At 46.1% G+C, this 27,374-nt stretch overlaps 1 protein-coding gene across 1 annotated transcript in view; it reads right to left on the bottom strand.

The window, feature by feature from the left end:
* Positions 1 to 24,824, bottom strand: part of CFAP221 (cilia and flagella associated protein 221) — an 82,455-nt gene extending 57,631 nt beyond the window's left edge. Inside the window, exons 1-5 of the mRNA XM_045575523.1 lie at positions 24,565 to 24,824; positions 21,372 to 21,472; positions 12,476 to 12,562; positions 12,224 to 12,322; positions 10,277 to 10,377 (exon numbers count right to left, since the gene is read on the bottom strand). Of these exons, the coding sequence (XP_045431479.1) occupies positions 10,277 to 10,377; positions 12,224 to 12,322; positions 12,476 to 12,562; positions 21,372 to 21,472; positions 24,565 to 24,703 (527 nt within the window). The 5' untranslated portion in view covers positions 24,704 to 24,824. The remainder of the gene's footprint in view (positions 1 to 10,276; positions 10,378 to 12,223; positions 12,323 to 12,475; positions 12,563 to 21,371; positions 21,473 to 24,564) is intronic.
* Between the last annotated feature and the right edge of the window lie 2,550 nt (positions 24,825 to 27,374).

Here is a 27,374-nt window from a genome sequence, read left to right as displayed (position 1 = left end):
GCAGAGATAAATGAAGAGGTGGAGTCAGGGAGGCGTAATGTTTCTCTCTTGCTGGCCTGGCCCTTGACTCCTTTATTGTCCTTGGTTTAATTCCTTCCCAAACTGTAGTTAATCCTGCACGTTGATGAAACCACCCCCACTCCCCAGGCTCACCCCTGCCCCAGCGGATTAGGCTGGAATTCTGCTGCAAACACTGGGGAACCAGCAGAATTAATGAGGCCCCCTCCGTGTGCTCGGTGAGAAAGTAAAGGCATTTAACTGGAGACTCGAAAGGAATGAAAGGAACTGGGTTCAGGAAAAGGTACATGTGACCAGGGATGCACTGTCATTGGCAGAGACACTATTTACCCTATTTATATATTTTAAAAACACTTCAAAAAATTGTGAGAAAATGTACATGAAAAAGTTTACCATTTTAACCATTTTTAAGTGGCATTAAGTACATTCACATTGTTTTGCAGCCCTCACCACCTTCCATCCACAGGCCGTTCTTCACCTGTAAAACTGAAACTCTGTTCCCATTAAACAGTAACTTTCCATTCCCCTCCCCGGGACCTGGCAGCCACCCTCCCACTTTCCACCTTGAATTTGACTACTGTAGGTAGCTCACATAAGTGGAATTATGCAGTATAAAGTACCTTTAAAACTAACTTCACTTAAAAATATGTATCAATATGAATAATGCATTAACTAGAAAATAAACACCTTACAATTCACCAGAGCTGCAGGTAATGTGGGGTGAGGAGTGGAATCAGGGGAGGCTTGTTGGAAACAGCAGGGCCCGTGGCTGGGGACCAGAGAGTAGGGGGGGTCTGGCATCAGCAAGAAAGTCGCCTTAGAGGGAAGGAGGGGAGAAGCCTCCTGCAGGCTGATTTCATTTTTGTTGAGGAAAACAGCATTTATTCAGAGAAGATAAGAATACACTAAAACTACTGGGAGCTTTTGCACCTTTAAAAACCGAGGGTAGAAGGAACCACATGCTCACTGTGTTCGATCAGACTTCCTTGGAGCTAAATGACCTGTAATGATATTTGGCCTGAAACAGCCAGCCAGCAACAGCTGCCAGCTGGGGTCCTTGCGACGTACCCACCAGCAATTATTAGAACGAAAAGGTCACTTGACAGTGGAATAGGAAACACATTTTAAAGCAAAGCAACTTAAGTTCAAGTATTTTGGGGTTTGAAATTGTAGTATATAAGACTTTTTAGTGAGAACATTTGGGCATCTGTAAGACAAAGCAACTATTTAAGAAAAAAAATCACACTGAAATTGAATGGTTGCTTGTTACTCTGTTCTAAATACTATGACAATATTAAATAATCACATTCCTGAATTCATGTGAACAGTGCATGCGTGTGTGTGTGTAGGCATCACAAGCCTGTGATATAGGGCATCGAAGTAGAAGCAGCCTGTACAGTACATGAATGAGGTTCGATAGCATGGACGTATTTGGCATTGAAGTAGAAGCAGCCTGTACAGCACATGAATGAGGTCTGACAGCATATAAACCAGCAAGGAGGAGGAATGCCCAGAAAACACTTCCAGCTGAGGGTGTCTCTCCAAGACTGACAATAATCCACAATTTCTGCCTTTGCTTCTTCAAAGAATGTGCTTTGGGTAAACACTGAAATTCCTTGTTATATTCTTAAATATTAGACTTGAGAATAATCCACAGCTATTTTTATAATAATATTTTAAAGTTCCTTACTGCTTAGTCCATGATACTGAGTTTCATAGAAGCGACAAAATGTATATGCTTTTGAAATTAATGAATCAGTCCAAGAATTTATACAAAGACTAAAAGACCCAAAACAAGAAAAATGCTCCACATTTAATTACTGTCCAGGACACACTTTTATTTGCTTTAGATGCTGACCATAAATTTGTGCTTCCCACTGCATGGGAGAACATATAATATTTGGATGCACTGATACATCCAAAACATATAAGGAACTCATACAACTTAACAAAAGGAATACAAGCAATCCAATTAAAAAAATGGGCAAAGGTCCTAAATAGACACTTCTCCAATGTGGTCGTACAGATGATGGCCAAGAGACATATGAAAAAATTCTCAAAGTCACTGATCATCAGAGAGATGCAAATTAGAATGACAATGAGGTATTATCTCACACCTGTCAGAATGGTTACCATCAACAAATCAACAAATGACAAGTGCTGGCAAGGATGTGGAGAAAATGGAACCCTAGTGAACTGCTGGTGGGAATGGAGACTGGCGCAGCCACAGTGGAAAACAGTATGGAGTCTCCCCAAAAAATTAATATGGAATTTCCATTTGACTCAGTGATCCCTCTTCTAGGAATATATCCTAAGAAATGCAAAACACCAATCAGAAAGAATGGTATGAACCCCTATGTACATAGAAGTGTTATTTACCATAGCTAAGATCTGGAAATAGCCTAAGTGCCCATCAGTAGATGAGCGGACAAAAAAGGTGTGGTATGCCAAAACCAGTTTGGCTCAGTGGATAGAGCGCTGGTCTGTGGATTGAAAGGTCCCAGGTTCAATTCCAGTCAAGGGCATGTACATTGGTTGTGGGCACTCCCCAGTAGGGGGTGTGCAGGAGGCAGCTGGTCGATGTTTCTCTCTCATTGATGTTTCTAGAGATGATCCCTCTCCCTTCCTCTCTGTAAAAAAAAAACAAAACAAAAAACAAAAAACAAACAAACAAAAAAAAACAATAAAATATATATATATTTTAAAGGTGTGGTACATTTATAGCATGGAATACTATGCAGCAGTAAAAAAGAAGGATCTCTTACCCTTTGTGACAGCATGGAGGGACCTGGAGAGTATTATGTTAAGTAAAATAAGCCAGTCAGAGAAAGTCAAGTATTACATGATCTCATTCATATGTGGAATGAACAAAATAAACTGATGAACAAAATAGAATCAGAGACATAGAAACATGGAACAAACTGCAGAACCTCAGAGGGAAGGCATGGGGAGGGTGGGTGGTTGGGAAGAGATCAACCAAAGAACTTGTATGCATATGTGCATAACCCATGGACACAGACAATAGGGTGGTAAAGGCCTGGGGCAGGGGCAGGGGTGGGCTAGAAAGGGTCAATGGGGAAAACGGGGAACACATGTAATACTTTCAACAATAAATATTTTTTAATGAAATAAAAATAATAAATGAAGAGTGAAGCACATAAACTCTTTCATTATTATAGATCCTTGCGATTTAGGGGTTGGATAATTTTCTTTTCCTGCTAAAATTAAAAAAAAAAAAAGACAGGGTCAAGATAAGTAACTCGATCAATGCTACGTCAGCAAAAGGATATTAAATCAAAGACATTTTAACTACAAAATATGGCAGAAATTTTCATGCAGTAAAAATTCAGGCTATTGAGAGTTAACGGTGATGTTTTATCTGAATAAACATTTCAAAGCAATTTTAAAATGTAAGTTCAACCCACATAGGGGCTGAAGTAAAAAACAAGTTTTTTGATTAGTTCAAATCATCCTTGTCAGAATGGTCTCATGAAATGCTGCTGTTCCTTCAAATCAACTTTGAGTTTAGGACATGCGACCCAGCATGAGGAAAAAGCATATTTCCCTCAGTGAGCTGAGAAATGTGAATTCATTCTCTGAGCTGGTTTCAAATATCCTTCTGAAGGTCAACATTATAGTCTTCTTCTTAAACCCTCGTCCTAAGCCAGTCACAGCTGGTTCTCGGGCCCCCATTCAGAGCCCGTACTGGTGCAGTGCAGACAGGACCTGCTGTTCCAGCTGGGCAACTGCTCTCATCAATCTTGCCCTCCCAGGCCTAGGGTAAGAGTTCCCATTCCCCCGTGGCCCGGGGCAGTGAGGGCATTCGGCTCCATTTGGACATCCCATTCTGACCTTGGTTATTCCCACACTTTCTAAAATCAGACACAGTCTCTCCACTTAAGGAAAAGCATCCTTTGGTAAATTTTAAATTAACGATGTGAAAGTTCCAGAGACTAAAATATACTGGCTTTGAAGAGAGTGGAGGGAACCTTCTCTGTTTGCAATGTGAACGTGGCCTCTGGTCTGCCCAGCATCACGGTCCCACTTGCTGGGAGAGCAGCCTGGTTGCCCTGCCTGTGGGACCAGGTGCAGAGTAGAAACAGGGAAGTGAGGGGGAACCCAGGGAACACTCGGTGACTTCCTGTCAGCTCTGCCTGCACACACATGAACCGGCTGGCCAGGGCAGTCAGCCTGTAGCAAAGGAGGGTCAGCTGATGACTTGAGGAGAGAACACTGGCCAGCTGCCTGGGTTTGCTCTAACCACTTACTTGGTGCCAGGTAGACTCTGTAGGAGAAACCACAGGGCATAATAGACTCACACAAGTCTTTCCAGGACCATGGGATTGGAAAGATAAAACTTCAGCACCTCACATAAGCATGTTCTTGCTTCCTTGTGTATATAGAAAGGGGGAAATTGTACTTTACCTATGGAGCTTTCTAAGATACAAAGAGATGACAAAATTTAACCAGCTTCGATGGTTAGGTTTGCCCAGTTATAAAGCACAACCTCAGCTCCCAGGAGAGAGAGAGCTGGACGTCCTCTGCACCAGGGTTTGATTTTGAGACATTGGACGGAAACTGGAATGCAGCTTTCTGTTATTTACAGAAGCCGTCACAATTCATCTCACCAGAGCTTAAGCCACCAAGGCTGTTTATAGGTAGCTGGCAAATGTCCACATGGAAAATTTACAAGCACCAAACCTGGACAATGAACATGTGACTGATGAATATACACGAGTCCACTTCATGACCTTGTGGAAATGTACTGATGCCATCCAGGCCTCAGGGAGGCTCTGCCCAATAACACAGCCTCAACGTAAGAAAGCAAACTTAATGGCATTAAATGTAAATCCTGCAACTTCTGGCCATTCTGTCTAAATCAATTCTAGATACAAAGTGAAATATATACTTCTGAATTTCCCTTCTGCTGAATTTGTGTTCTCCCTTCACCTTATCGCAAAGATGGTGGCACCACAGCCAATAAGGAGGGAATATGCTAATTGACTGTCCGCTCTCAAAGATGGTGACACCCACGGCCACAAGATGGCGATGCCTAATCTCCTCAGCCCTGCAGCTATCCAGGGCTGGCCTGAGGCTTAGGTAACCAGAGCCGGCCAAGACTTGCACTGCTGGCAGTAGCAACAGCAGAGGTGTGATGGGTCCCCTGATCACCGGGCCAACTCCCACCCCTCAGGGTTCCTGGACTGTGAGAGGGAACAGGCCAGGCTGAGGGACCCCCCTCCAGTGCATGAATTTTCATGCACCAGGCCTCTACTTGTAAACTATAATTGCAAAAAACATACAAATGTTCACAATAGGAATTCAAAGTAGCCAAAAGTAGTAACAACCCAATGTCCATCAACTGATGAATGGATAAATAAAATGTGGTCCATCCACTCAATGGGATGTTATTCAGCAATAAAAGGAATGCAGTACCGACACATGTTATAAGTGGGATAAACCTTGAAAACCTTATGCCAAATAAAAGAAGTCAGCCACAAAAGACCACATAATGAAGTTTCCAGGTAGACAACTTATAGAGATAGAAATTTGCTGAGGCTGAGAAGTTTGGAGGGAAAATAAGGAATGGGTGTGCAGTTTCTCTTGAGGGGGATGAAAATGTTCTAAAATTGATGATGGTGGTAGTTGCATATACAAAAACTGTTGACTTGTACAATTTAAGTTAGTGAATTTTATGATATGTAGATAATCTCAACAAGACTTATCCTAAAATGTAAAAGCCAATAGAAAGAAGCTGCTCATTCATCCTAGACCTGCAACCACACCCTCATCTCAGTCCCTGCTCGGTGCCCCCGTGGGATGGCCATTGGGATGGCCATTAGCTTGTGCAGTTTCTGACAGACTGCTTTGGGGGCTTCCACATCCCTACCTGCCATAAGCCCACCTTCAACTTGGCCACCAGCCTTTCCACACCAAGTCTCTCTTTGCAACTAGAATTTATGTTGTCTACCTTTGTTACTGTGCGAGCCAAACTGGCTGGGTCTCATTGTGCATTCTTTAGGTAAAAATCTCTTGAGTGGTGGTGGTGGTGATGATGGCTAATATAAATCACTAACTATATGCTAAACATTGTTTTTACTACTATATATTAAAAACTTGCTCTAGTTGATTTGACTCAGTGGATAGAGCGTGGTCCAAAGCTGTTCATTAGTTGTGATTTTGATGTGGTTGTAGGAGGACTCAAGTACCGCATTTATTTATGCCGTCATCTTGACCAGCACCCCCCTCGTTGCTTATTTTTGTAGTGTCCAGGCACTTCCAGTGCTCTGCCATATTGTGCCTGGGTGTCCACAGCAGTCCTACCCATCCTCCTCCACATCTCTGCAGGGGCACCAAATGAGGTTTCTAAAGGGAAGCCATGATCATGCCATTTCTCTGTTTAAGTCTTTCGGTGACAGTCTCAGGGTGCACGTACACATCCCTGCGAAACATCTTTCTCAGCCCGCATTCTAGTCCCCTGCCACAGCTCTTGCAACGCATGTCCAGTCACACAAACTTTCCAGACAGGCCCAGCTGCCTGTGCCATTTCACCTCTGCCTTTGCCCACGCTACAGCATTTCCCGACACACCTTGTTCTCTCCTACTCCACTCCCTTCTTTAATAAACAGTTTAGCTGAAATTTTCATTCCTGATTACAAATGAAGGGAATTATATACAAAATAGTTTTGGAAAAGTCTCTAGAGAAGTTGGTAGATTTCAGTCAGCCTTCACAACTCAGCTCAGACATGTTCTCTAGGAAGTCTTGTGGAGCTTCCCCATTTCACATGCCTCTAACTCCCCTCACACTGAGCTGGGTTAGGTGTCTTCACTCAGAATACATGGAATTAGAAATTACAATCATCCATTTAATCGTGATATCAGGTCTGAGTCATCTCTACACCTCCAGTACCGAACACTGTGCCTGAGACATCATAGGCATTCCATAAAGATTTCTTTAGTGAATAATGCTAAATAAAGAATCTACCCAAATGCTACCTGCTTAGTAGGAAATCTTTCATGTGAAAATCTCTGTCGTGCTACCAGACATTCTGGATTGAAGGAAAAAGACAGCATGCTTATTGTTGGAAAGATTTTTAAAAATATTATATCATTATACATTATAACTCAGTTTAATAAACAGTTTAGCTGAAATGTTCATTTCTGATTACAAATGAAGGGAATTATATACAAAATAGTTTTGGAAAAGTCTCTAGGGAAGTTGGTAGATTTGTGTTGTAAGAACCAAGATTGATGTCTGCATTTTAAGACATGTAACTTTCAACAGTATATTAAACCATTGTTTTCATAAGCCTGATTTATGATCCAAACAAGAAATAATTTGTGGAGGGAAAGGAAAAAAGAAGGAAGGAAAGAAGGGAAGAAAAAAAAGAGAGAGAGAAAGTAAAGAAAATAAGGAAGAAAGGAAGAGGAATAGGAAAAAGAGAGGAAGAAGGAGGAAGGAAGGAAGGAAGGAAGGAAGGAAGGAAGGAAGGAAGGAAGGAAGGAAGGAAGGAAGGAAAAAAGAATGAAGTCAGTTTTTTCCTGCCACTTGGATTTTGGTAAAAATTGCAATATTCGCCCATTTAAAGAAAATAGCAATGTTTGACCTCAAAATGCATAGAGTGAGTGGGTCCCACCAGGAGGGATTCACCTTTGTTAGGTGAATCTTGAGGTCCCTGAACAGAGCACTTAACCCTGAGAAGGACAAGGTGAAGACAGGAAGGGCTAATGAGTGGGAGGGAGGAAGCCCTGGTATAGTTTTGGCAGAACATTTTGGGGCAAATAAACAGAAAAGAAAGGACAAGGAGCCAGAATGTAAAATTCTGATAATACCCATGATGGCAGTGATGTGGAAAAGAAATTCTCATGCACTGCAGTGTGTGTATGAATGGGTACAACCATTTTGGAAAATAATTTGACATTAGACAGTAACAATGGATTTTGTTTCCACATATATACCCAGGGAAAACTGTAGGACATGTGCCCCAGGCCATTTACAAAGAAACTCAACAGTAGTGTTGGGCAAAGAAAAAAAAGTGAAAACAACACCTAGGTCCATTAGCAGTAGGACAGAGAAAAAACTGGCACCTCTATACAGCAAGACACTAGAGCTGTGAATACAGTCATATGCATTAACACGGCTGAACCACCAAAACAGAATATAGAATGAATAAAAGCAAGTTACAACAGAATGTACATACAGTATGATCCCTTTTATATAAAGATAAAACACTGTCAAAGCTAAACAATGTGTTATTTAGGTGTACATATGTATTGTATATATCAAAACTATTAAAATAAATAAAAAATGATTATCTCAAAATTCAGAATAGTGGTTGGAAAGTTACTGGTAATGTTTTATGTCTTAAAACTATTTTTCATTATATTATTTTATTATTCTTTAATTTGTACAGATTATCATACATTGTTTTGTATTATTTATTTACAACTCCTAGAGAGCTGTTTAAAACGAGCGCACAGAGTGGTGAGTCAGAGCTCACGGGAAGGTGTGGGAGGCGAGAGAAGAGGGGCACCCACCGGCTGAACCAAGGCCATTGCTCCAGACCCAGTTTGGGGGGGTTTCTCTCCAGGACAACAGGTGGGAGTGAAAAGGAAAGGTCCTGGAACTCGTATACACCAGTCCTCCCACCTCCTCCAAAGGGTTCAGTTGCCCTCTCTCTACCTCCAGAGTTTTGAAACACTTACCTGCTCGGTGCTGCCTGCAGAGGCTTGAATTGGCCTTTACTAAGGTCACCAGATCGTCCAGGTGTTGGTGGGACAGTCCTGATTTCTAACAATTTTTCCCGCATCCCGCGGCATTTTAAAAAAGTCCCGATTTTTGGAAAGAATCTTTCCAATGTTTCCAATCTTTCAAAAAAATCGGGACTTTTTTAAAACGCTGTGGGACGCGGGAAAAATTGTTAGAAATCAGGACTGTCCCGCCAACACCTGGAAGATCTGGTGACCTTAGCCTTTACCTGCAGAGCATGCTGGAGCCCAAGGTCTTTGCTCACAGTCCGGGGCTATAGCAAGAGGCATCTATTGTAGTATTTGCCAGGAACTGTGTGAACTGAAATCATTCAGTGGCCCTTCAAGCTCCTAAGCCCATGCCCTCGGCTGCCACCAAGACTTCATACATGCTACTTCCCTGCCTGGAATGCCACCGTCCCAGCCCACCCCATGGAGTCCTCTTAGGATAACCCCAAATGAATGTCCTCCCCAGATGAATGAGGACTCCCCCCTGTGTGCCTCTGTTACAGCACTCAGGAATTAGAGCAGCTCATTGATGAGACTCTAAGACCTCCGGAATCAGAGCCTTTGGCTGCTCAGTCAGGACTTCCAGACAGCACCCAGTTAGAATGGGGAAAGGGCTGCAGCAGGTCCTGCAGGAGCTTCCCAACCCCAAATGCTGTATCAACAACTTAATTGCTGAATCACTGGGAAGCCAGGGAACGGCAAGAGAGAAGGAATAGGAGCTGGGATTGGGGGGTTGGGGACAGGGCTCAGGACAGTATATATTTCTCAACCAGTAGAGGAGTATTTCCATATTTCAACAACTGGCATGGCCTTGGGCTGTTAGATATTCACCTTCTTTATATTCTAGGGACAAATAGCACTATGCCTGAGAGTAGATATTCAATAAATATTTATTGATAAAAAAAAAGACATACATAAATTACAACTAGAATCATCAACTATTTTCCCAACAAGGAGGAGGAGGAATCTGAAATGTGGCATCTATTGTGACTTCTATTGTCTTTGTCATCTCTGCATTTATTTTCCCTTCATTTAAAAATAAAGATCAGTTCATGGAGAGGCACAAGCTCCGAATTGGCCCAATAAGACTCAGTCCTGAGACTTTTGCTTAAATACCCCAGCCTCTCCAGCCCCTCCAACCAACCACCCATGTTGCTAACAGTCTCTGGAGCTTATGGCAACTGTGCCCAGGAAGAGGGGCTGCTGAGAAAGAAGCCTCCAGACCCTGATATGGGGAGAGTGAGGTTCCTGTGACTCGATTTAAACCCCCAGACCTGGCTACGCCTGAAGATCCACCTCACACCTGGCAGTTAAGTGACCAGAGTTATTCTATTTCTCACTCCGAGTGTTTTTATTTTGTTTGTTTTTCTTTTGCAATTACAAGTCTGGTCTAACTCAGCTAGAAAGGTAACCTTCTATTAGGAAAAATATAAATCTTTATATATGTTTCTCTTAATTTTTCACATTCTATGACATGTTGGTAGTTCATTCGGTAACTCACCTTTCACCAAGTAGAACATTTGATAGGTTTATATATGAGGGGAAATCCAGTGTGTTCATGACAGGATAGGCATGGATGGGAATAAGCAAAGTGTCATCACCCTAAAATTAATGGGAAAAGTCCAGCTTACCACACTGAAGACCAGAATTTTAGAAGAATGAACTGGTAGATATTTATTTTGTTCTCTATCATTAAAAAAAAAAAAAGTTTCTAGAAAAAATAGTTTTTAAGAAATCTGAGTATTTAAATACAACATTTAAAACATTGATTTTTCTTTGCTTTACCAAAGTGTAAATAATTTAAATATATGACATTTAAACAATGTTCACTATCACACAGAACTGCTAAAGACAGTGATGCCTTCGTGTGGATATGAAGTCAGTTGTCTGACTGTTTCTATTTCAAGAAGTTGTAGGGAAGAAAAGAGAAACGGGCATAGAATCAGCTGCCCAGAGCGGGATAGGAACCAGCACTGGAAGCCTGCAGACGCCTGCTTCTAGTCCTGCATCAAACTCGACCTTAGCCATGACCTTTAACCTCTTCAGGCCTTGCTTCTTTCTTTGCAAAATGGGGATATTCTGCCTTTCCTTAAAGGTGTTTTTGAGAATTAAAGTAGGTGGTGGCCTCACACAGTGTAAAGTGCTGCACAGGTGCGGCTATCCTTAGCATTACTGCCGGGAGCAGGACACGCACCAAGCTACCTACACACGCCTGGTTAGGGATTTGAGTTCTTGGTGCAGAATATTCCTCTGAAAGCAATTTTCTATTTTCAGTTTTAGGTATTTTTTTTCTTTTAAAAAATTGAAAGTCGCTGGGCTGGTGTGGCTCAGTGGTTGGGCATCTCTCTATGAACCAGGAGGTCATGGCTCCATTCCTGGTCTGGGCACATGCCTGGGCTGCAGGCTCAATCCCTAGTATGGGATGTGCAGGAGGCAGCCGGCCAATGATCCCCTCTCATCATTGATGTTTCTCTTTCCCTCTCCCTTCCTCTCTGTAATCAATAATTTAAAAAATTGAAACTCATTTGTTATGAAAGCATACTCTTCCATTTTAGTTTTGAAAATCAAATTTAGTTAACCTTAAGACTTCTTCCTTTTTTATTTTAAAATATATTTTATTGATTTTTTTACAGAGAGGAAGGGTGAGGGATACAGAGTTAGAAACATCAATGAGAGAGAAACATCAATCAGCTGTCTCCTGCACACTCCACACTGGGGATGTACCTGCAACCAAGGTACGTGCCCTTGACCGAATCGAACCTGGGATCTTTCAGTCCGCAGGCTGATGCTCTATCCGCTGAGCCACACCGGTTTCGGGTTTCAGCTAACCTTAAGGCTTCTGGACTAACAAGAGGTAGGGCTGGAATACAGAGCAAGGGAGGGTGGAGTGACAGTTTTAAGAGGACCGGTGGCCCAGGAGCTGGCTCTGGCTGGAGGCCACAGGATGACTCAGGTGACCTAGAGGAAGGCTCCTAAGAAGGCATGCAGCACAGCCAGCCTCCTGGGGTCAGTTCCCTGGGCTCCCACATCTCCGCAGAGCCCAGGGCTGGCTCCGAGGACATTCCCACTAAAGATACGATCCAGTCCCCAGAGTTTATAAACACAACTCGAGGTTCTTGCTAACTTTTCAATCTAGCACTTACAGAGAGTGGCTACACTTCTGACTAGCCTTCGCCTCTCCCATATGACAAATGAGGCTTGTAGCCAGGGCAGGTGGGAACCCAGCCCTGAACCGAGTCTCGTGGCTCTGCCCCGGTTCCCCGCAGCCTCGCATGCTCCCAGCTGGGACCCGCTGCACAAGGGCCCTCATGCCATCGGACTGGCTGAAGAGGGCCATCAGGAGCTGGGCCGGGAAACTCCACCCCCGTCATTCCTTCCCTCTGCTCCCCTTGAGGATGTTAGTTTTGACACCACCCCACCCCCCAAAGCCTGATTGTAAGAGACTTACCTTACAGTGAACACGGATGCAATCATAATAGTATCTCCACTCATCTGGAGAAAACGTGACGGTGATGGTGAGGGACAAGCCAGGGACAAGGCGGTGCTCCTAGAAGAAAAGGGGCTCTGGCTGGGACAAACCCCAGAGCGCTCAGAGGCAGGATCCGGGGACAACCTCCACACCATGCCCAGGTGACCAGGGACAGAAAACTACAGCCCGACAAAGAACACCGTGAGACAGGGGCCACCCGGCGGGGCTTACCTTCTTCATATACTTGATCTGAAAGTATTTGGTTTGTGGGGGTAAAATATGAACATGTATGTCCTCATTGGAAATATTGATCAGTTGCTGGGAGAGAAAAAGAAGCAATCAGAATAAACACACCATTTAATCTATTTGAAAATTCATCTCCTCATTTAGTTATCCCTCATCTTATTTTAAAAGCAACTTGAGAAGATGTGCTGTGTTTTTTAATTTGTAAAAGATTGTAAACCCATCACATGCCATATATATATATATATAAAAGCCAAAGCAACCATATGACTGGTCACAATTATGTGCACTGACCACCAGGGGGCAGACACTCAACACAGGACTGCCCTCTGGTGGTCAGTGTACTCCCACAGCCAACCTCCCACGGCCAGCCAATTTCCATCATCCCTCCCCCTGGCCGGCTGGCTCCAATCAGCCCCGATTGCCCCTGATAGCAGCCAGGCTGAGGAACTCCACCAGCGCATGAATTTGTGCACTGAGCCTCTAGTTTAAAGAATGATAAAATAAGCCAAGCAAACACCATTGAATGAATAATAAACTATGCCCATGTGCCTTCTGCCCAGTTTAAGGGCTTGGCCAGAGGCCACACCCTATCTTCACAGGGTCTCCCTCCTGCCAACCCTCCCCCCCCCCCCCCCCCCCCCGCAACTCCCCATTCTGGGCCTGTATCTTTCCCAGTCCTGACAGCTTACTGCATGTACTTTCCTGTTGAACTCAGTTTAGCTCCGAGATTCACTGAGCTAAGAAGCCAGCCACCCACCAACTCTCACAGTTTCTCTGATTACATGCCACTGATCCTGGGAACCCGGACACACTCAGGTAGTCAAAATTTCAGGAAAGGGAGTGTGGCTAGGATAGCCTCCTACCTACCCCTGGGGCAAACTTAAGGGAACCCAAGGTCGGGGTGCTCTGATGGTGACAGGAGGCCAACCCCGTGACGCAGGACAGTGCTGGGGACTGAGGTGCGTCTCTGAGGAAACGTGCTTTCCTTCCTCTGCATGGCAGAGGAGCAAGAACTTTGGGCATTTGGGCTTCCTCTGGGCCAAGGGACAGCTGAGAGGCCTTTGGTTTCCAAAGTCTGGGCCAGAGGCTGGCCTGTCCCTGACCCCTTGCCCGAGGCCTCACATCTATCAAAGCCCCAGATTAGACTTCAGACAATATTTCCTGGTGAAGTTAAACTGGTGTTTGCATTTGTTAAAGGTTCCCATTTATCACCTGCCAACATTCTCAAAGTACAATGTTAGTGATCCTGTTTTGACATATTTTCTCTTTGTTTCAATTCCTTAAAAGCCTAAAAAAACACCCGAAGTTGCCAAGACATCTTTTGACCTCCGTGGGGCCCTGCAGAGGGCAGTCTTGGTGAAGGTGTGGCTCCCGGGCCTTCCACCTGGGAGGTGGGTCCTTCCAGGAGAGGCAGGGAGGACCGAGTGCTGGAGCCGGAGTCCGGGGTGGAGGCACCCGCCTGGAGACAGAGAGGGAGACGCTCAGCGCCAGGCTCTGAAGTCTTCACAGACACCTCTGTCCCCTTAGGGGTCACAGAGGGAGGACTGGAGCTCAGGAAGCACTGGGAGCAGAAGAAGTTGCATTGTGGCCATGCACCTTAAACTAAGTCAGGATGGAGGAAGGACAGTACAACAAAGGAGGCGTGAGGAAGCAGGGACAGGGAGAGGAGAGCGCAGTGGGCGCCGAGGGGGCTGCAGGTCCGCTCGCCTGGGCTGGCGCTCAGGGTTTCCGGTGTTAGCAGAACGGATGCCCGGGATGTACACAGGAATGTCATGCTGGCATTTCTGCTCTCGAGCAAAGGGCTGTGAGAATCTGAAGAGCCCAGAGCCCAGTGTCCTTTGGAACAGCGTGTAAAGGCCCAGGACCCCCTCAGGCCCTGTGTTTCTTGTTGCACAAAAAATGCTGCCAACTGACGAAGGTGGGCCAGTCCTAGTCAGGACTGCTGCCCGAGGGCTCCCCGGGGAGGGGCTGTGCCCACACTTCTCGGAGACCCCATTGGCTGCCGCTTCCCATATGCCCCTTTAAAAGTTCACTGATCTGGAACTATGCATTTGGATCAATGAAAAATAAAAAAGAACAGGCTCATGTAAAAATGTAGATATTTAGGGTTATCTAGACAGGGAGTGTAAAGAGAGGAAGAAGATGTTCAGCCTTTGCCTGACATCTGACGTGAAAGGAAGACTCGCTCAGACTGAAGGCTGGGCCCAGGGTCCCCCGCGGTGGGTAGTGGGGGTAGGGGGTGGGCAGGTGCTAGGAAGGCAGCCAAGAGACCTCCTGATGGGAGGGCTGATCCCTCCTCTCAGAGGGCTTTTAAACCAAATGTTCCTAAGACAATGCCCGGGGGCATGTTTGCCAATGAGTTTTTTAATAAACTTAAAACAATACAAAAATATAGTAACAAATTAAAGCAAGAAATGAACAACTTGCCCTCTACATTTTAGAAAACAAAGTCAACATCTCAGACTGACTTCTGAAATACACCAGGAACACTGGAGAGTCTATAAGTCTTGCAATTTTCAACTTTTGGGTTCAGACACTCATTGCATGCTGTCATAACCATGCCCTTCGCCTGCTGGAGACTGTTGTCTGAGCCCAGAAGGACTGAGGCACTGAGGACACCCCCTGCTGCATGCAGATGGCCTTTGGGTTCTGTTCACCGACCGGGACTAGTGGTCCAGCTGGGCCTAGGACCCTGTGCCCAGCTCTGCTCTAGGGTTCCGTCCACTACATCCCACTGCCTCTCAGCTCAGCACAGCCCAGGGCCCAGACTGCTCTCCCCAGCTTTCTTTCAGTATTTTATCAGCAGGTCAGTGTTGTTTTAAATGGTTCAAAATAATATCCTTTCAGGACTAAAATGGAAATGGCACTTCTCCTTTCTATTTATAACTGAAACTGAGGAAAATAATGCTCATTCAAGGGGGGAAAGCCTTGAGAAGTTGAAGAAAGTGTTTAGACAATGTATTTTATTAATATTATGTTTTAATCCTCACTCATTTTTTTCCATTGATTTTTTTTTCTTTTTCGGAGAGAATGGAAGGAAGGGAGGGAGAGAATGAGGGAGAGAAACATGGATGAGAGAGAGATACATCTCAATTGGCTCTTGGAACTCTCCTGTGTGTGCAGACCAGCACTCCAACCACTGAGTAACACTGGCCATGAAGCATCCATCTTATATAAAAACTGCTGTTTGAAATGTTAACCCTGCTATTTGGCTTCTGTAAATTCTTGCTTGCTAAGACCACTCCCACTTCAGAGAGGCCATTAAACTTTTCCCAGACAAGGTTATCAGTGCTGGCTCCAGGCAGGCCTCTGGTTGAGGTCTTAAGGCCCCAGTACATACAGGCTCTTTAAGAACTTGCAAAAGGGGCTGAAAACACCCCATATTTGGGAGACAAAGAAGATAAAAACATATAAATAGGGAAAATTCCTGGATGTTGGGGCCCAGAATTTGAGAGACATTTTCCTCTGGACCCACGCGTAATAAATGTAACTACATCTCTCTAAGTATTGCTTGGTTCTTCTTCGTTTTTCTGTAACAGTCATGGCTAGAAAGTGTATTTTAAATGAATAACAAAAGTTTATTTGAAAACATGAGTAACTGAGTGTGAGAACTGCCTAAGATCCTACCCTGTCTTCCAATTTGAGGGGTCAATTTGAAGATGTCCCCAAACCCTCCAAGATCTCCCTCCAGTGGGGGCTGGCCTTTTCCTGGCCCTCAGGACCTTGATGTTGCCTCCACAGGATACCATATGAACTTCAGTTTTTCAGAACTGATCCCACAACAAACAAAAATCCCACTCAAACAAGGGGTTAAACAGCTTGTACTCAGATTTACAGGGATTTCTCAGGTCCTGCACACAGCTATCTAAACTCCCCCTCCAATCTCTGCTCCTCACAAGCCCCTCCTGTGTCCCCTCTGGAGATTCCACCCTCCCCTCTACGAGGCAGCAACCCTCCCCCCCACCCCCTCAGTGAAGTATTGGCTTGGGTTAAAGGGGGCTTTAACACAAGCACTTGCCATAGTGTTTTCCCAAACACCGCATTTCAGATTCAAAGTTGGAGTCTGTTAATAGCTGCCCTCAGCGGCACAGCTTCTCAGCCAGGGAAGGTTAACACCCAACCCCAGGGATTGGGGGACCAAATCCAAGCAGTCTTAAGTTCTTCAAGTGTCAATCACGCATTTTACTCTAAAATGTTGCTCTATAATGCAGCTCTCTAGAACGAGTGAGCAAACTGATGCTCCAAAAAGATGTTTACACGGGGTCCTCACTCCCTCCTGGCACCCTGGGGAGAGGCTGCGGACCAGGTGGGGAGGCGTGTCTGGTGCTGCACTGGAAACTGAAGACACACTGTGGTTACAGAATGCTGGGACTGTGAAGGGGCGTAAGGTAAGGCTATAGAAGCTAAGAGCTGTGGTTTGGGCTAGCAACACCAATACCGGATGTCTCATGGGGAAATTGATTACTTAATGAATAAATGTAGTTTCCTAGACAAAGCCTTAGCACAGAGGAAAAAGAATTTAAGAGAAAACTGAACATCGTTATTTCAAATTTTAAAGTATATTGAAACACTGATTTCAGTATGAATCCACGTAAAATGTTTTCACTTCGTTCACCAGACATGGATCAAGCTCAAATGTTAATGAACAATTTATTGCGGTTTTAAACCCACGTTCAATCATTCCATTGTTGGGCAATTTGCATAGTTTCCTGTAGCAAAACCAAGATAAAAGCAGGTTTGGATTTTCCCCTTGTTTGGCAGGAATCTCAAGGCAATTGCCTTAAGCTTCTGCTTAACTTTGCTGATGGGAACAGGAGGCTAGCTCTCCTAAGAGCTCCCAGAATGTGATTAAGATGAAATCAGTTTGTACTTTTATCTCTTTCTGTTTGTTTCGATGCCCAATAGAAGCAGTGTGATTATCTAGGCTTTACCCTGCATTTATCTGGAATTACTGAGTCTTCGCCAGGTCACTCCCTTCTCAATGTGGGCCCCAAGAAAGAAGACACAGACCAACAAGGCTGCTGGTGGCTCCCTGGGCTCACCCCTGAAGACAGAGCCTGGCAGCCATGTCTAAGCAGCAACACAAAACACACTTCAGCGGGAAGCCTGCCTTCCACCATGCGCATGCACTGTGTTCCCGACCTCTGAGCCAGCTCTTGCCAAGGAGTTCCTGGATATGTATTTCAACTAACAGGACTGAGGCTTTCCCTGTCCAATGGGAAAGGCAATATCTCCATCAGCATCTTCACCAACCAATCAGAGCAACTCCATCGTAACCAATCAGGACAATGCCTTTTGGGCCAGTAAAACTGTGAGGATTTGGAGTGTTCATTTGCATGAGTGTAGAGCGACCAGGGAAGAGGGGCAGGGACTCCTCTCTCTTAAGTCAGACCCTGACTCAGAGAGAGCACTTCTCCTTTCTTCCGAAGACGGAAGACTGAGTTTCCCGGGAGGGAGCTGAAATGGAAGAAGTCTCACTGAACCAGAGTAGAATGGAGCAGAGCAGACCAGAGCTAGTGGCAGACACTAAAGCAAAGCAGAGCAGAGCTGCCTCGCCCAGGGCCACCTCACAGGGTACTGTTCCAAGCTGCGCTGTATCACAATTGAGCTGTTTGCACTAAATAAAGTTTCCTTCTTCACAACACCCTAACTTGGGGATTCCTGTTGGCATTGGATTTGGACCAACAACCATTAGCTGACGCAATAAAGTGAGTTCAATATCTTCCTAAGTGTTTACTGAGTGCCTCCTGTGTGCTGGGCACTGTGCTGTACAAAAGACAGAAACGGCCTGTTCTTCAGGAACCACCATTCCCTTCCTCATCCCCCCTGCCCCCCGCAATAAATCAGATAGCCTCTGGATTCCAAATTAAGATAGGATTCTGACTGCTGTGCTGGACACTCTGAGTGAGGACAGTCACTGAGAGGCCCTGACCAGTGGTGATGCTCCCCAGCGAGTGAAGTAGTTTCATCAGAGTTTGTTCCCCTGCAGCCCTCTCCATGCCTTCCTCTCTTCCCAGAGTGTCTCCTCCCACTTCCCACTTTGCTTTTGGAATATCCCAAATGGCTTCTCCGCCCAAGACTTTTATGCATCATGACCAGTAAGTGAATGGAAAGACGTTTAAGGAAATGCAAATAAAACAACAGTGAGGTGAACGGTGGCCTCAAAAAATATGTGCACACCTAATACCCAAACCTGTGAAAGTGACCTTATTTGGGAAAAGGGTCACTGCATATATGATTAAGTTAGGGACCCTGAGATAAGATCATTCTGGATTACCCAGAGGAGTCCCAAGTCCAATAAAAGGAGTCCTTTTAAGTGACAGAAGATAGAGGGAATCAGAAGAGAAAGCCACGTGCAGGTGGAGTTATGTAGCCACAAGAAAAAGAACCTGGAGCACCACCAGCTGAGAGAGCAAAGGAAGATTCTCCTCAAGAGTTTTGGAGGGAGCACAGCTGTACCAACTCTTTGATTTTGGACTCTCCCATGCAGAATAATTTTCTGTTCTTTAAACCCCTAAAATTGTGGTGATTTACTAGAGCAGCCACAGAAAATTAATATTGCACTCTTTGATAGATAGCCAAGAACATATGCCCACCCCAGACATGGATGTGAATGTTCATAACAGCATTCATTCTTCATAATAGCCCCAAAGTACAAACCCAACTGTCAATCAGTGGTGATGAACGCATAAACAAAACGCCGTACATCCATACAATGGAGCATTATTCAGCCATAAAAAGCAATGAAGTGTTGGTATATACTACAAGCTGGATGAGCCTGGAAAACATGCCGAGTGAGAAAAGCTAGTCACAGAAGACCACATGCCCTACTGTTCCATCTATATGCAATGTCCAGAACAGGCAAATCTATACCAACAGAAAGAAACTGTAGCTGCCTAGGGTGGGGAGGGGGGTGGTGTGGTTGATGAGGAGAGTGAGGGGGGCTAGGGATGGGTGGTGAATTGTTTATTCATCATAAACAATGAAACAATGAGTATTTATGAGTGATAATCATTCTAGATCTATCCTACTATAATCTAGACAGCAAACCTAATAACCAGGAAAAGTAAGCCCCAGAATGTATTACTGACCATGGTCTTTGATGCCACGTTCTAAGAAATGTGCCCCTAAAGGTTGACGGGTGAAGTTTCTAATTACAGTTTCAAATCCTAACCCTTCTCCTGAGAGGAGACACTTGGTACCTGGCAGGTTCCTCTCCTGATCTCCCTATTCTCCCCACTTCAACGCATAAGGACTATTGGAAGCTGCCCCTCTGCTCACTGGGGGCTCTGATGAAACTATCTCCCTCGCTGGGGAGCATCACCACTGGTCAGGGCCTCTCAGTGACTCTCCTCACTTAAGAGCATCCAGCACAGCAGTCAGAATTCTATCTTAAAATGACCCATGAGAAGACATGGCTTTTGCCCTGGCCAATGTGGCTCAGTTGGTTGGGTATAGTCCTGTGCTCCAGAGGGTTGCCTGTTCCATTCCCAGTCCGGGCACATGCCCATGCTGTGGGCTCGATCTTGGCTGAAGGGTATGCAGGAGGCAGCCAATCGATGTTTTGCTCTCACTTTGTTTCTCTCTCTCTCTGTCCTGCTCCCTTCCTCTCTCTCTCTATAAATGAATAAAAAAATCTTTAAAAAAAAGTCATGGCTTTTAACAATTCACTACATTTAAAAGAAGAGTCTCTTGTGGCTGGGGACAGGGCCAGCGGTCACATCATATACAAAGCCAGTTCTCCGAGGGCCCACCTGAGCAGAGCTCACCTCCCCCCATTCCCGCACCTGCTCAGAGGCCTGTCTGGCTCAGTTCCAAGGCCTCCTAGTTGGAGTGATTCTCACGTGTTGTTCCGTGCAACCTCAGGGGACTGTGCAGAGGTCACTGAGGTTTGTAGAGTGGATTTGACTGTTCAGGTGCCCTTTGGCATGGGAGTTAGGGATGCTGTGGTCGCCCATAACCCACTGCATCCAGGTCACTTGAGAGGGCGCAGCAAGGACTGGCCCTCGGTGTGGCCCCGTGGTGGACTGTGGTCACTGCAGGCTCCCGCTGTCCCTTCCGAGGCCTGTCCAGTGGAGCTTGCCCCTGCCGTCCAGGTCTGGGCAGAATATCTTTGGCCAGAATGACTGATTTAGGCATGGGCATATGACCTGGGCAAGTGAAACAGGACCCTGGCTGGGGCCTTGTAAGGAAGGGACCTGCTTTCCCTGCTGGTGTAGGCACCACTGGGCAGACACTGGCTTGGAGAAAGGCAGTCTAAGAGTCGGCCTCCACCACTTTGTAGCTCAGGGTGCTTGAGCCAACTATTTAACCTCTGGAATCTTGGGTTCTGCATATATATATATCTATATATCTATATATCTATATATCTATATATCTAAATATCTAAATATCTATCTATCTATCTATCTATCTATATATCTATCTATCTATCTATCTATCTATCTATCTATCTATCTATATATCTATATATCTATATATCTAGATAGATGTAGATATAGATATAGATATAGATATAGATATAGATATAGATATAGATATAGATATATAGATAGATAGATAGTAACATTGCAATACCCACAGAGCCGGTATGAGGACTGAATTGAATTTTGAGGGACACAAGGCACAGTCCCCTGCCTCTGGGAGTCGCTCAGCAATGATACCTACTCGCACATGTACAGAGTGCTCGGAGGAGTCTCTGGCACAGGAACAGCAGCTGGTCCAAGGACACATGCAACCCAATGTCTCTTATCCTTCAACGACTTTTCTGGCCCGATTTATACCTGCACTTCTGCTGCTCTTTAGATGAATGAGTAAATATATGCAGAAAATTCACATCTCTCATTATTATGATTAGTTATTCCACTTACACAGCACCTACCACAATCTGCTGGTGTTGTTTTCCTATTTGGTAGCCTCCAAAATGCAGTATGCCAGGCTTTGCTTGCACAACCTTATTATTCAGAACGTTTGCATAGACCTCTATAAAAACAATGCATATAAGTACATCATGAGATGAGACATAAAGGAAAATATAAATGAGAGCAGATCCTATTAACACGGCTCTTTTTAATTAAGGACGTTTTCAGCACATGAAAGCTTCAGCTGGAGAATATAGCTGTCAGCATGAATAGTCTGTTTCAAATAAATGCTGTGCCTCTCCTCCTACTTTTACACATGACATGGGAGATATTATCACCACAATACAAATGCATGTGTATTGTTCATTACCTACTAAACTAATGTGCTCTTTCCCTAGCCGGTTTGGCTCAGTGGATAGAACGTTGGCCTCCAGATTGAAGGGACCCAGGTTTGAGTCCAGTTAAAGGCCGGTACCTTGATTGCAGGCTCCTCCCTGGCCCTGGCCCTGGTCAGGGCACTTACAGGAGGCTACCAAATGATGTGCTTCACATCGATATTTCTCTCTGTCTTTCCCTCTCTCTTCCACTCTTTCTAAAAATCAATGAAAAAATATCCTTGGGTGAGGATAAAAATAAATAAGTAAGTAAATAACAAAATAATTTGCTCTTCATGTTTTGTACAAGTCTCTGCGGTAAAACACGAGCTCACAAAGTGCACATGGCCTTTGCTCTGTGTAACACCGTGAGTGCTTACTGTGCAATCTAAGCTCGGTTACAAGAATCTCACACCGTTTAATTGCATTGTTGTGTGTTTAACTGTTATTGTTTTCCTCTGAATAGAATTGCAATGTGATACAGAAAAATACTTTTTAAATGGATGTTATGCAATATCTGTTATTTGATGTAATTTAAGGCTTTTAATAATCATCGCTCTGGACAGTAAAGTCTCAGACTGCCACTGTAACATAAATATCTCCCCCCACACACCCCCAGTTTTGAGAGGAATGTTAAACTGCTGAGCTCACAAAAGTGCCGGGGTCCACAGAGCTCCCTGGCTGCTCACACAGGCACCACGGTTCCAGCGCCTCCAGTGCCTTAAGCCAGGCGTGTGTTTGCACTCCCACTTCTCTCTCCTCCCCCCTATGGAGGAGGCAGGCATTAGCTCCATTTGTAGCTAAGAGAGCTAACTGAGACTCAACAAGATTAAGCAACTTGCCCAAGTTGATAGTTAAAAATTAAGCCTAGCCCTGACCAGTTTGGCCTGCGCACCAAAAGGTCCCGGGTTTGATTTCCTGTCAAGGGCACATACCTCAGTTGCAGGTTCGATCCCAGACCAGGGCCATGTTCAGGGATAACCAATCAATGTGCCTCTCTCACATCAATGTCTCTCTCTATCTCTCTCCTCTCTCCCTTCCTTTACTCTCTCCAAAAAAATCAATGAAAAGAATATCCTCTGGTGAGGATTAAAAAAACAAATTAAGCCCAGATCTGTGTTATTCCAACCGCTAAACTGCCTCAATATGAATGCACTGTCCAGTTTAAAAAATAAAAAATAAACAATCACCTTTCACCTTTGGCCACCTGCCAGTCCTGTGAGCCCCGGCACCCTGTCCATCCCTTCGCCCACTGTGCTGCCAGCTGTGCTGCCAGCGTTCACCTAGGGTGTGTGGTCCATTTGGTGTTTCTGCTGCTGCCATCAGCTTTGGGCCAAACTGAAGGCCTGGGATGGAGTTAGGATGGCGTTTCACAGGGACTGACCAGCTCTGCAGGTTATTAGGTAATTTTTTTTTAAAAAAATATATCTTTTATTGATTTTTTTACAGAGAGGGAGAGAGATGAAAGTCAGAAACATGAATGAGAGAGAAACATCGATCAGCTGCCTCCTGCACACCTCCCTCTGGGGATGTGCCCGCAACCAAGGTACATGCCCTTGACCAGAATCGAACCTGGGACACTTCAGTCCGCAGGCTGATGCTCTATCCACTGAGCCAAACCATTTTCGGCTATTAGGTAATTTTAAAATACTGAACTTAACATTCCTTGATAATTTTTTTAAACACTGATGGTTTTGTTTTTGTTTTTAGGGCCACAAATACATGTAGATGAGCATTTTTCTCTTCAGACCCAGAAATAAGTCCAGTGTGCTAATGCACACTCAAGTTCCACAATGACAGAAGAGCCTCATCAATACTGCATTCCCAGCATCTGCAGGGCCTTGGAAGACGAGGGGCAGCAGCCTCGTGTGATGGCAGAAAGCTGGGCATGGGCTGCACCAGCTGGAGCACTACACCGACTCTCCGCTTTGGAGAGTTCGCCAGGCCTCTCGGAACCTCAGCTTCCCCAACACGAACATGGAAATGGAATGCTGGTGCCATGCAGAGTAAGTGAAAATAACGCAGGCAAATGCTTTAGCATTTTACTTAGCAGCAATGGGATTTACCAGGCTTCCCAGGCTAAGAGATGTGCAGGGGGAAAGGAAAGAAGTTATAAAATGCAGAGGCACTGGAGGAGGTGTGTCACGGAGGGGCTGGAGCTGGGGGTGGGAGGGGTCTGCAAAGCCAGTTGCAGGAGTTGCAACTCTGTCCTGCCTGCAAGAGAAACCTCTCAGAATATTCCAGCAGGACGGGGGCAGAGGCCAGCGGGATTCTACAAGGGAAACTGGCGGGGTGTGAAAGGTGGTCTGGGGAGAGTATGGTGGCGTGAGAAGCACCGCCATAAGCCTGGGACCTGCTGAGGACCATGGGCAAGGCTGGGGGACACAGAGGAAAACTATTTGAGGAAGCGGAAGCCTTAGAACTTGGTGACTAATTCATGCCCCAAAAACCTATCAGTTAAGTGGACCTAAATAGGGCCATTGTTCTTTTAAAAAAATATATTTTATTGATTTTTTTTTTTTTTTTTTTTTTTACAGAGAGGAAGGAAGAGGGATAGAGAGCTAGAATCATCAATGAGAGAGAAACATTGACCAGCTGCCTCCTGCACACCCCCCACTGGTACATGCCCTTGACCGGAATTGAACCTGGGACCTTTCAGTCCGCAGACCGATGCTCTATCCACTGAGCCAAACCGTTTTGGCTCATGTTCTTAATAAAAACGATCTGCGCCTAGAAAACCACCTAGACAGTCAGCACCCAGCACCCAGCACCCACCACGCTCCCCGGGCCCCAGGGCCGCTGGGCCGTGAGCTGACAGCACATCCGTGCCCATGCTTACTGGATTGCAGCAGGTGGTTGGGCACTTCTCTCCTCTTCTTGGGCTCCTCCACTAGGCTCTTCAACAGGAGGGGCGAAATGTCACTGAGCGGCTCCTCTGCATTCTGCAGTTCTCGGCTGGGGGTTTTCACTGCTGCCATTTTAGCATGAAAAACGGAGTGTTGTTCTTAGGGCCGAAGGTCATGTCCTGGGAAGAACACAGTGATGGTAGAGTCATCCGTGAGAAACCTCCACATTTCCCCTCAGCCCTTGACAAATGTGCCTATGGCGTCACCGTGTGACGGCCCTCCCGGCCTCTGGCCACCCCGTTCCCACACACGGCGGTCCCATTAATCTCCCCGAGTCACCCATCACACCCGTATCGTGCCATGGCCCAACCCTTTCGTGTCCTAAACTCTCAAGAGCTTTTCCCAAAATGTAGTCCTGACATGCTTCCTGCGCTATTAATAGAGGCGAGTGAAAGCAGAGTGAAGGGCCCTCACTGTCGAGTAGGTTTGGAAAATGTTGCAGGAAACAGTTAAACGGGCCTGTTCTTTCTGAGATCCCCCCCAATCAGATTCTCAGATGCGGCTGTGAAACCCTGTGATCTTGGAGACGCTGTGAGGACCCTGGCATTGATGAGCCACCTCCTGGCTGCCTCTGCGGTGAGGGGGTGGAGCGCCACAGACACCCTCTGCCTGCCCTGGCCCTTCCTGGAAGCTCTGTCTGAGGACCCAGGAGGGGCCCGGGCATGTCACACCCTTTGCCAGTTTTGCCTTCCCTTAACGCAGTCATTTCAAGTCCCACCTTCTTCTTAAGTCCACACCCATCCCACCACTTCAGCAATGGCTGCCTCTCCTTCTCATCTGGCATTAACAGTTTATTGCCCTGGCTTCGTTAAGAATGTCTGTTTCAAAATGGAAGCTACACACACACACACACACACACACACACAAAACAAACAAACAAACAAACAAAAACAACAACAACAACAAAAACAATTTATTGCCCTGCCATGGCACCTTACAAATCCCACACATCTTCATATTCCCCAGCTAAATGCCCTAACCCGGTGCCTGGTACAGACGGGACTGCTCTGTAAAGCCTCTGAAATTGGATGTAAAATCTCTGTGTCCTTGTGTGTTGTGGCGGTGGTTGTGTTTCTGAGAAGGTTCATAACTTGAGATCCCAAAGCGTCTTTGGCATTGAGCAAAAGGAGGTTGGCTACCCTGCAGGGGCTTAACACTCACTTCCCAAAAGAAGTTCCTCCTTTCCCCTCGCTGGCCATCCCTCTCTCTAGCATCGCTGCATCCCCATCCTCCTCGGCACAGCCGCCACCTCACCTGCTCACCCCTAACATCTACCTCCCCAGCTCCTTCTCCGGCCCCTTCTCCACCGGGTCCCTCAGATGCCATGCCCTGTCAGGCAGGTGCCAGAGCAACCATCCTCCCTCCACCCACCGCCAGGGTGACCCTGTTTCCCTGTTCACAGCCCCCGCCCTGGTCCCCTCGCCCCACCCTCTAAGCAGGCCCCAGCCCTGGTCCCCTCGCTCGCCCCTGCCAAACCCTAACCCTAACCCTCCCTCCGCTCGCTGGACTCCATCCCCTGCGCGGGGCTGGGATGGACCCTGGACCCCGGCCCGCCACATCCCCATTAATCCTTCGGGCCCGGCCTCGCCTGCAGCGGCTGGACTCCGCCAGGGGTTCGGGCTGCCCAGCAGCTCAGAGGCCACGGGCCACCCCGCCCCAGCCCCGGGGCGGCTCACACTGAGGGGGTCCCCTGGTCCCCGGCAGGATGTCGCTGCGTCCACTCTAGCACACAGCGTCGCCATGACAACGGGACGCGCTCCCGGGGTGGCGACGGGCGCGACCAAGTTGCCCAGAGCCGCGGGGGGAGCTGCGCTATCGCAGCGCGGGGCCCGGAGGCTGTGGGTGTCTCCTGGGGACCCTGAGCGGTGTGTGGGGCCCCGGGGGATAGACAGCCACCCAGGCGGTGCAAGGCCGATGGATTCCCCGGGGGGAGTGAGAAAGTCCGGGGAGACTGCAAACTGGGCGCCTGGAAGGTGGTTGCGGGAGAGGCCGGGCTGAAGGGGGCGTGGCCTCCCTGGCGCGGCGGGGACAGCTTCCCCGACACGTTCAAGGGCGCCTTGCTTTAAATTGTTTGTTTTGCATTTTCTATTAGGACAAGTTTCAAATATATGCAAAGTAGGAAGAATAGTATGATGAACCTGAGGCACTCGCCTGCAACAATGATCAAATCACTGCCAATCTTACATAGTTTGTACATTTCCCTACTCCCTGCATCATTCTAAGAAAACCCCAGGCATCATTTCCCCCATAAATAGTTAGGAATATAACTCCAAAAGATAAGGGCTCTTTTAAAGACCATAACCACAAGATGCCCTGGCCGGTTTGACTCAGTGGTTGCTCAGTGGTGGACCCGAAGGGTCTCAAGTTCAATTCCCAGTCAAGGGCAGGTACCTTGGTTGACGTCTCAATCTTGAGGCGGAGACAATCAATCTATGTGTCTCTCTCACATGTCTCTTATCTCATTTCTCTCTCTCTCTCTCTCTCTCTCTCTCTCTCTCTCTCTCTCTCTCTCTCTCTCTCTCTCTCTTCTCTCTTCTCTCTCCCCCTTCCTTGTCCCTTCCCTACACTCTCTCTTAAAAAATCATTTGCAGCAGCATGGATGGATCTGGAGAGCATTATGCCAAGTGAAATAAGCCAGTCAGTGAAAGATAAATACCACATGATCTCACTCATTTATGGATAATAAAGAACATTACAAACTGTTGAACAAAAACAGACAGAAGCAAAGAAGCATTGAACAGAC

Source organism: Pipistrellus kuhlii, unplaced genomic scaffold (assembly GCF_014108245.1).
Source record: "Pipistrellus kuhlii isolate mPipKuh1 unplaced genomic scaffold, mPipKuh1.p scaffold_m20_p_7, whole genome shotgun sequence".
Lineage (NCBI taxonomy): Eukaryota > Metazoa > Chordata > Mammalia > Chiroptera > Vespertilionidae > Pipistrellus > Pipistrellus kuhlii.
Note: the sequence above shows the minus strand (reverse complement) of the source record. Positions and strands in the feature narration are given on the sequence as shown.